This window comes from Vanellus vanellus (genome assembly GCF_965231255.1).
Source record: "Vanellus vanellus genome assembly, chromosome: 19".
Taxonomy (NCBI): Eukaryota; Metazoa; Chordata; class Aves; order Charadriiformes; family Charadriidae; genus Vanellus; species Vanellus vanellus.
Genome location: NC_138924.1, coordinates 11,824,752 through 11,835,129, shown reverse-complemented (window position 1 = coordinate 11,835,129; position 10,378 = coordinate 11,824,752). Strand labels below are relative to the sequence as shown.

The 10,378-nt window shown below is 49.1% G+C and overlaps 1 protein-coding gene across 1 annotated transcript in view; it reads left to right on the top strand.

Annotated features, from left to right (window-relative positions):
- The first annotated feature begins 2,864 nt into the window (after window positions 1–2,864).
- The window catches only part of MSI2 (musashi RNA binding protein 2), a 261,173-nt gene continuing 253,659 nt past the window's right edge, over window positions 2,865–10,378 (top strand). The window contains exons 1-5 of the mRNA XM_082493345.1: window positions 2,865–3,001; window positions 3,196–3,236; window positions 3,413–3,494; window positions 3,878–3,962; window positions 8,217–8,258. Of these exons, the coding sequence (XP_082349471.1) occupies window positions 2,940–3,001; window positions 3,196–3,236; window positions 3,413–3,494; window positions 3,878–3,962; window positions 8,217–8,258 (312 nt within the window). The 5' untranslated portion in view covers window positions 2,865–2,939. The remainder of the gene's footprint in view (window positions 3,002–3,195; window positions 3,237–3,412; window positions 3,495–3,877; window positions 3,963–8,216; window positions 8,259–10,378) is intronic.

The following is a 10,378-nucleotide window of genomic DNA, read 5'->3' as shown; positions in this document are numbered from 1 at the left end:
TGGGTGCGTGCTGACCGGGATGGAAGCGGAGGTGCCAGGTAGGGTGAACGGCGTCACTGGTTTTCGGTGGTGTTACAGAGGGTCGCGGGCGGGCTGTGCAGCTGCAGTCGGGCAGCGGTTTGCATTGGGCTGTTTTCTAACGCTGCCGCATCTCCCGCGTCCCTTGGGCACCCCGTGTTCTCGGGGAGCGGGCTCTGCTCCGGGGGCAGCAGTACTGCTTTCTGGGCACGGGGAGAGGCGCGAGGGGTGCCTGGGAGAGAGGGGAAAGCCCCGCACCCGCTTTCCCGGCTGTGCCACTCTTGGCTTCCTCAAAATCACTCATTAGCGGGATTTGCCCCCTGCACGCGCCATCAAATGCCCATCGCTGCCATCCCCCGGGGTAAGGACCCCGGGGGGGGTTCCAGCTTAACGTACCTACATCGACTGCTCAGGTTTGTAAAACTCACTGCAAGCAAAACCAAACCCAGTAATGGGAGGCTGGCTGAAAATGAGCTGAATTTGTAAATCTCGGCAGCGCGTGCAGGAGAAATAGCAAAAATGACTGAATAGATTGAAAGTGGTCACCTGCCTGAACCCGGCCACGGCGCTGGGAAAGGCGGAAAAGGGAAAGTACTGATAAAGTCTTTCAAAAGCCATTTGACCTGTAATTTTCACTGATGTAAGGGATAACAGTGGAGATTTCGTTTTAATATATAGAAATCCAAATTTTTTTTTTCCTGAGCTGTAATCAGCTCCACAGAAGTTCCCTCCATCCATCAGCAAAATCCGTCTCGTGCTCGTTCTTTCTGGAACCCCTTTAAAATTCTGCACGGCGGTCAGAGAGATTAAAGGGGTAATATAACCCCGGGAACCACACTTCTGACGAGCAATTTCCCGGTGATTATTACAAGAAATAGCCAAGATCTAAAGGAGACTCAGAGGGGGGAGAAAAATACGGTCCTTTAATCCCCCCCATCCGTTTACTTTGCACACCGGTGCCGCTCGCCCCGCTGGGGCCAGCTCCCATCCCAGTCGGAGCAGCCGGGGTCTTGGCTGCCCACCCGGCCCCTGCCCCTGCCCCTGCCCCCCGGGGGACCCCCTCTGGGCGCAGAGACCCTCACGGCACCTGCCGTGCTGCTGAACCAGAGCGCAGCGCCTCGGGACTAAACACACCCCGTAAAGGGAATCTGATCAGATTTTTACCGCGTTCTGCATCAAATCATGACGATGACTCTTCCTCTGGTAGGCCTGACCTACCAGCCGCGTGCACGTCCTCTAATTTACACCTTGTTCATCAGTCACTGCTGGAAAGTACAGTTACACACTGCCCCCCTCCCCCCCCCCCCAGTAAAGAAATGATAACCCCTGAGTTTGAAATAATTGGTGACCCCGAAATAGCTCTTGCGGGCACAGCCGCCGAGCCGGGAGGGCGTCAGTCAGGAGGCACTCGGTCTCGGGTGAGCTCAGGTGCTCAAAATCAATGGATGTTTCTGAAAATGTAGGGCACTGCGGCTCAGTCCCGTCGGGCGGGCGGCCCGCGCTCCCGCTCAGCGCTTCTTAATTTAGGTGAAACTGATTGCTTTCACCTTATATAATTTCGACAATACTTGGCAGCCCCATTGCCGCTTCTGTCCAACGCTGCGAAGTGTGGGTCAAACACCGAGTGTGACGTGACGGAGCTGAGGGTGAATGCTGTCACTCACTCCGGGCAGTGCCGGAGTCCCGGGACGCAGGGGCACTGGAATGCAGGAACTCCGGGATGTGGGAACCCTGGGATAAGGGGGCACTTGGATGCGGGAACCCCAGAATGTCGGGGGCACTGGGATGTGGGAATCCCAGGACATGGGGACACTGGGATGCAGGAGTCCTGGGATGTGAGGGGACCTGGATGCGGGAGCCCCGGGATGTGGGACCCCTGGGACGTGGGGACACCAGGGTGCAGGAGCACCGGGATGTGGGAGCCTTGGGACATGGGGACACTGGGATGCAGGAACCCTGGGGTAAAGCGGTACTTGGACGTGGGAACCCCAGAATGTGGGGGCACTGGGATGTGGGAACCCCGGGATGGAGGGGCACTGGGACGCAGGAGCCCCGGGACGGGGGGGCCCGCAGGCAGCGGCCGCTCTCCCCGAGCAGCCCCGGGCGGCGGCAGGGCGCGGGCTGTGCGCGCAGGGCGGGCGATGGGACAAACGACCCCGCGCAGCAACGCCCCAATTTCCCACTGGCCCCTAAAACTTCGCGCTGGCCACCGCCTCCCCCTCCCCCCGACCCTCCCCCCGACCCTCCCCAGCCCCCGCAATGAGTGATTTGGCACCGCTGTGGCTGTGCCGGGGGGGGGGGGCAGCGCTGATGGCGGGACAGCCCACGGCCCGTGACCGCCACAGACACCCACCCCCACCCCCTCCCCCACCCCCCCCCGGGGGTCCGCGCGGACGCCCCGGTGATACCGGGAAGAGGTGGAGGGGATCGGGGGTGTGTGTGTGTGTGCGCGCGCGCGCGCGCGCGGCGGTGACGTCACGGCCGGGCCACGCGACGGCGGCGGGCTCCGCCCCGTGGCGCGGGGGCGGGAGGGAGGGAGGATGGTAGGATGGTGGCGGGGGGAGGGAGGGACGGCGCGGCGCGGCGCTGAGCTAAGCCGATCCCACGTGTGACGGATCTGGCTGCTTCCCCAGCGCCTCTCCAGTGAGATCCTCCGGTAGCGGAGGGAGGAGGAGGAGGAGGAGGAGGAGGGGGGGAAGGGAAGGGAAGGGAAGGGGAAAAGAAAAAGAAAAAAAAAAAAAAAAAAAAGAAAAAAGAAGAGGAGAGGGGGGAAGAGAAAAAAAAAAAAAAAGCAACCGGAGAGAAGAGAGCCCGTAGCCGGGCCGGGGGGGGGGGGGGGGGGGCGGGTTGGGCGGGCGAAGGGGGGGGGGTCCTCTCAGGGGCTCTCGCTCGGCGCGGATCGCTGCGGGCTCCGCGCGGCCATGGAGGCGGACGGGAGCCAGGCTACCTCGGGGAGCCCCGGCGAGGCGCAGCACGACCCCGGGTAAGTCGGCGGGCGGCGGGGCGCGGAGCGGAGCGGCGAGGAGCGGGGAGGGGGGGGCCGGCCGACCGGCCGGCCCCCCCCTCCCCGCTCCTCGCCGCTCCGCTCCGCGCCCCTCCGCGCGCCGCCGTGAGGTGCCCCGTCAAAATGGCCGATCCCGCACCGGCGTTCAACTCCGCTCTCTTCTCTCCCTCCAGCAAGATGTTCATCGGCGGCCTCAGCTGGCAAACCTCACCAGGTAAGGACCGCCGCCCCCACACACACGCACCCCCCCCTCCACCACACGCGTCCCGCCCCGCGTGGGCCGCGTCCCGCCGCGCCGGGGCCTGTCCGCGCCCCCCCCCCCCCCCCCCCCCCCAACCCCCCTTTTCCCCTTCCCCTCCTCTGCCTCTCTGCTTCTCTCTCTCTCCGCAGACAGCCTTAGAGACTATTTTAGCAAATTCGGAGAAATTAGAGAGTGTATGGTCATGCGGGACCCCACCACCAAGCGCTCCAGGTAACACCGCCGCCCACCCGGGGAAATGGGAGGGGGGGTGGGAGCGGGGGCGGGTTGACAAACTTCGCGAGTTGCCGTCGGGGCGGGTGGACCCCTCCCGTCCCCCCATCCCCGTCCCCTCATCTCCCGTCCCCGCATCCCACCCCACGCGCGGGGGTTTCTCCGCGCTCCCCGCGCCGCATCCCTCCAGCCGGGAGGAGGAAACAAAAGCGGCCGGTGCAGGGTCGGGGTTGGTCGCCCTCCCCCGTTACCGGAGGCTTTGGGGAAAGGGGAGGGGGGGAGGAAACGGGGATTTATTTTATGACTTCTTCTCCTCGTCTCTAGTTCTCATCATCCCCCCATCCCATCCCATCCCCATCCCTTCGGCTCTTTGTCTCCCGCAGAGGCTTCGGGTTCGTTACGTTCGCGGATCCGGCGAGTGTAGACAAAGTCCTGGCTCAGCCCCACCACGAGCTGGACTCCAAGACGGTAGGTCGGTGGGGTCGGTAGGTCGGTGGGGTCGGTGGTGCGGGGGCTGCCCGGCCCCCAGCCCCCGCTGCGGTGACAGGCGACCCGGTGGGGACCCGGCCCTCGTCCCGCGCTCGGCCGCGGCGGCCACTCCGCCTGGGTTTTTGTGGGGCGATGTCAAGCTGTCATTGAACGGGGACTTTGCCTGGTTGCGTTTTTCCTTTTTTTTTTTTTTTTTTTTTTTTATCCCAGAGTCCGCCTTTAACTTACAAAAAGCGGCAACTTACTCTTTTTTTTTTTTTTTTTTTTTTTTTTTAAAATCCAGATTTAGCCATACCAACCGATGGCTCCTCCCCCCAGCCTTATATTTTATTGAGCGGTGACATTGAAAAAATTGTAGAGTAAAATTCAACTTTTTTTGGTATTCTGCTGCAGAATGCTTTCTGCAGGGACTGTTCTGCTTCTTTTGATTGATTGATTATTTATTGGTGTGCGTGTTTCAAGGTGGGAGAGACTTACTGTCAAATCATAAAAGCTGCTTCTAGTGTCATTTCCCAAAGTCACTTTTTGGAGAGGTGCCCCTCACCTGTGATGTCAGGGCCCTTATGAAACGTACACATTAATTTATGGAAAGCTATGCGAGAGCTGGAGAGTAGATGTGGTAGAGAAGCGCAAGTCCCAATTTGTTGTTTCTCCAGAGTGTTTTGCCACACTCAGTCTCCAGTGGATAACATAAGGAAAACGCTCATGAGATTCAGCTGGTCTATTTTTTTTTTTTTAATAAATGTTACATTAGCTTTTATTTATTTGTTTATTTTTCAAAAAAGACCCGCATGTAAGTTTGCCCCCTGACCTGAAACGACGTTTTCAGTATTGGGTCAAACAAAAGGTATCAGGCGTGTGTCGCTTTAGGCCCTGTTTTTCTCCCTGCAATCACGGCCATGCAAAAGGATGAAGTTTTGGTGCCTCTTACTTACTTGCAATTTTAAGCCTCAGCAACCGGGGAGGGGGGGGGGGGGGCGGGGAAGGACACTGGTAGAGGTCATTATTGCTTTGGTACGGATCGGTCGGAAGGGGGTCGTGTTTTGGAAGGGAAGGATCGCGTTGGTTTAACTGCCTGGCAGAGAGCTTCTGCTGAACGTATCGCATGTGGTCGTTGCTGTAACTGTCTTTTATAGTGTGTGTTCTGGATCTTTAAGGTTTTATTTTAACATGAGCATGGTGTTAGGAGGGATCCTGCCTTGTTGCTGGAACATGTTGTGTGTGCCTGTGTGTATGAGATTATAGTTGAATAGAAGAAGCAGGGAGCAAACATGAGTGTATGATTATTTCTTTTTAAAATGTAATTCATATGAAAACAAAAAGCGCAAAGCTCGTGTAGAAGCAGGTGGAATCCAGTGTTTTAATTTGACCTACAAATTCTGCTGGGCTTGTCTGAACACGTAGCCCGTGCTTTCACATGCCTTAATAATTTGATTTTAGGTTTAATCAGATATGGTAAGATAACTGATTCCACTGTGCTCCTGAGATTAAACTCACCAGACTTTTCATGTACAGCTATATTCTCTATGTGTTTTTAAAGATAAATTTAGATAAGAAGAACAAAGGCAAACAGTATGTTGAACGAGGGTTTAAAAAACAAAATATAAATCATGGGAGGACACCCTGTCATATTTCTGACTGTAATGAGGTCCTCCCCCAGCTTTTTTCCCGTATCGCAGTCTAGTCCCTGCAATGTATTAATTTGCTGTTCTCTGGGGGAGGGGTGAAAAGCTTGACCAGGACAAATTTGCCTCAGTTTTGATTGTGTGATAATGACTGAATCAAGCTAAATAAGAAATTGACCTTAGAATCAGTAACGCAGCTTAAAAGCAAAACATGAAAGTAGCCAGGTTCCCTTTCAGCCCCTTATTTGTAGACATATTGTAGTAACTGTTCTTTAGTATAACATAGCATTTGACTCTGTTTCAACGTTCAGCACAGGAGGCAGATCGGTTGGGTATTGGCATGGAAACGTCGCTCTTGTTTACAGTTACGTTAAAAGCTTTGTTTAGGTAATGGCCATTCATATCAGAAATAGTATTATAGTCATTTCCTAGAGGACTTGTAGATACAGTAAGTAGAATTGTACCTAACTAACTAATTTCTTTTTGGTAGAAGTTTTTTTTGTTTGTTTGTTTTCTTTTTTTTGGTTGTTGTTTAAATAGTTGACAGGGATATGCAAAAGGTACGGATTTGCCATGTTGATGGCTAGTGTTCCAATGCTGATGGTGTTTATCCAAAAGGTTTTGTGAAGGAAAATTCAGTTATTTAAGAAGGGCTGTCGCTGTGATGCAAAGAACTCCATGCTCTTTGAATTGACCTTCAAAAATGAATGTGTTGCTTTAGAGTTTAATGGCTCTTTCAACTTTTTACCAGTGGGACTTCACAGTGTGATGTCCTTCTGGTGGGACTGGTGTTCTTTGTTGAGAAAACTTTCACTTTTGATGCAAATGTAGAAACGTGCATGTTTGCCTCCACCTTTGGGTATCGCTGTGGAAAATCCATACCTGTTGTATTTCCCCAGTAGACAAATGCCTAGTCAGTGCTGAATATATTTGTAGATAATGTTAATCTCTATGAAAAGGTTAGCTTTCTAGATAAAGAATTTTACTCTTTATGCTTTTTGAACAATAAAGTGGCATGTAATCACTCATTTCTCAGGTGTGTCCTAAAAAAGATACTAGATTTGTATCTGATGTAGACAAATCAGTTTATCAGTTGCACATCAAATGTTTGTGCTATTTCCAATTTTGACAAATTAATTGAGTAAAACTGCTTTTTAGGAGAGGCCCCTGGTTATTTATCAGTGACAGGAATATTTATCACCACAGGAATAACAATACCAAATGTAAATATCTCCTTTTCCTAATCAGGGTTAGCTTGAGGGGGAGGGAACCCAACAAAACCCAAACCCTCTGCTTCGAAGTATGCCGTAACATGGTCAGGATTAGTTTCATCAGTTTGTTATATAGTCAGAGACGGCACTGAATGAAGTCACAAGTTGCACAGGAAAGGTGGGATTTAGTCCTTTAAAAAAGCCTTTTCCAGACTCTTTTATTTTAGAACCTGTCTGCGTGCAGGCGCCGCTGAAAAACAGCGTTAAAATCAGCAGCACGTAGATACTTTATTGTACTCATTTTTAAAGGTGCCAATTTAAGATGGGCAGCAGTTTAAAAGGTATGGTTTTTATTTACATCCAGACATACATCTGAAGTGGTGTCTTTTTGTTTTTAAGTAATTTTTGAGTGGTAGGATAGAATCCCTTTTTAAAGATGACCCATGTGGAAGTTGTTTTTAAAATTGCAGAATTAGCATTTTGGAACCGCAGAGTGGACACGCTTTCTAATTTGTGCAGCGCAATGGGAGTCAATGCTGCATCTTAAAACAAGGGAGCATGGGGTAAAACAGATTTTTTTTTTTTTTTTTTTTTTTTGAAATGTCTTCCTTTTTGTATCTGTGGTGGTGTGCTTTATTCAAGAATACTTTAGGTAACTCCTTCATGGAAAATCTTTTTTAAGAACTTGGTTTCTTGTGGTTTTAAATGCCCGTCTGTTCCGTTTGTGTCTTCCCACCCCTTCCCATAAATGCCCCTTCATAGTCTTTCATTGCTCATATATGTTCTTTTGAGGGTGAGCAAACCAGATCAATTTGACATATTGTTATGAAGGATGATCTTTAGTCCTTCTAATGTTTTAGTTTTAGTCACTGAAATGTGAATAAATTGACTTTGTGTTTTGCATTTCTTTTTTGTACGGTGTTGCTAGTCAGTTGACAAAACAAAGCAGAAAAATAAAAGAAAACCAAAGTAACCCCAAATGCAACTGAAGGAAGGTGCAGGTGTCAAAAACAACAGGTTAAGATCTTGATCAGGAATGCTGGCCGTCTTTCTGCGCGACCTCCAGAGTGTGCAGATAATGTTTAGCGTGCAGTTTTGGTTGTAGAGGCAGCACCCAGAGACTAATAGAGAGCTCCCAGAGCACCAGTGGAGATTGTTGTCCAGAAGGTGATGTAGGAGGTGTACAGAAGAGATGTTTTCTTCCTCTTTTCCCATCTCTTCCCCCCCAGTCAAACCCAGACTCTGACCCATCAGTTCCAGAGTAGTTCTAGGTGACCCAGTGTGCTGAATTACAAGCCTGAGAAATGAGGGATTAATAATTCAGTGATTAAAATAAAATATAAATATAAATTGACAACAAAAGCTATCTTGTTGATTTCCCCTTTTTTTTTCCTCAGATTGACCCTAAAGTTGCATTTCCCCGACGAGCACAGCCTAAGGTAAGTAGGAGGATCGATAATAGGATTTTAGGCACACAGAGAATCATTGTTGCCAGGCAGTTCAGGTTTCAAACAGGGAATTGGCAATGAAAGCTTTTAAAGCCGGAGTGCATGGCGTCTTAAGGGTATCAGCGTATGGCTGTGAAACTACAGGAGAGCTGCTTTGTGCGATATTACGTGTCTCCAGTTTAACTGTCTCCTTGCAGAGTCCCGGTCGGTCGCGGCTGGCTGAAAAGCAGAGCCTTCTCTAGTTCTAGCGGGAGATTGTTGCTGCATTACTTGCGTTTGTTATGCTATTTTATGCAATATGTTTTGCATGGTGTTTATGAAGAGCGTTTGGATTAAGTGCAGACTTCAGGCTTGTTTTGAGCTGAGCTTTCAGTTCTGTGGTCGTGATGGATGGGAATATATCTCTGCCTTCATTGTTTGCAAATTTTCTCTTGTATAACTTCGGAGATGTGTTTGGAGACTAATAAGCGTTGGATAGCAACTTTCTGATGAAGCTCTGAACTCTGCAGGCCACGGGGTATTCTTTTGCAAGAGCAGTGAAACAATGAGCTTTAAGTCTCTGATCCGATCGGGCTGGCTGGAGAAGTGACCTCCTTCTTCCAGGGCACTCTTGCTGTAGTGCGGCCAGTTTCCACGTTGGGACAAAGACGCTGTAGCCGCGTGCAGGGGAGCTTCTGTCTGCATGCTTGCCCCAAATATGCCTGGGTGCTGTTTCTTCTGGAAGAGTTGCTTGTAGAATTAGAAGTGGTTGTTGCTCATCAGGCTGTGCCTAAAGAAAACAACAGATCAGTTTCAAATCCAAACATACGCTCAGTTGCATTTGGAAAACTTTTGTAATTGACTTTTTTCTTTTTTTGTTTGTTTTTGAGAGTCTATTGGAAGAGTTTAATTTAGCTGGTGTATGCCACTTGTATACACTCTAATCGCGTTACGTTACTACAGTGTTCTGTTAAAAAGCAGAAAGACAAGGCTGCAAGGTTGTGGATGCAAGTCAGCAAGGAAAAGTGGTTTAATGTTGGTGGCATGGGACTACCTGAACAAATGCAGCCTAACAATTTTATTGCATATAGCTCCTCGTGAAAGCAAGCAGTTTAATAGCGTGTGGAACCATTGTGTTAAATACTGTACAAAATACAAGTCTAGGGAAAAACGATGTGTAATTTAAGAAGCCTAGGCACATAGCAGGAGAAATGCTAGTGATTTCTCTAAAAGAAAAAAAAAAAAACACCAACAAACAACCAAACCCCCAAACCCAACTGCCTACTTGCAGAATTTTAAACCAAAGTAATGTAGTCAAATATTTAGAGGTTCTTTTCTTCACAGGACATATCTAATAACTAATTAGTGAATAATAGTGTGCCTGGCTTGCTTCTGTGCTAAGCAAAGAGTTTATAGTTTGTAGGGTTTGTGGCTTCTGGATTATGTTGTTGGATTAGTGCTGTCTTTAAGATACAATTTAAAGTTATCAGAATTTTGAGAGGTTTCATAATTAAAGTATGAAGATGATCTTGCACTGCGACTGATGTTCCTTTCTGCCTTCCCAATACCTTTTAAAGGCTTATTTACATTTTAAACTGTCTTCAATTACCAGTTATCTGTTTCTACAGTGTTATTTGTAAAAGTTTATAACGCTTACAGCAGAGCTGTTAAGCTGTCCCATGTGATTTCTTCTATAACAAATAAAAAAAACAGGGCATGTCTTATGGTGTGGATATTAGCGTGTTAAATTTTCTTGTTACAGAATGCAAAACCAGGTCACTTCTACAAAGGGGATTTTGTTTTTCTCCACGTAGTTATTTTTTTTGGTTTGTTTTTGGTAACAGACATCTTTCAAGTGTGGGGCAAATCCTGGAACGTACACTGGATTCCACTCTTAGCAGGAACTCTCTCTCTCTGGAGAGGTCAGCAGTGTCTGTTTCTGCTTTTTACACACTTGTCCTTTCTAAAGCATTGGGATTTCTACAGGGCAATCGAAAAAAATCTTAAGATTGAAAGGAGCCTTATCAGGAAACTGGAGAAAATCAGATGCAACAAAGAACAGATTTGACATCAATTATGACGTATTATTCTGGATGGCATTTCATAATCTGGAATTTTTGTTTTCTGTTTTT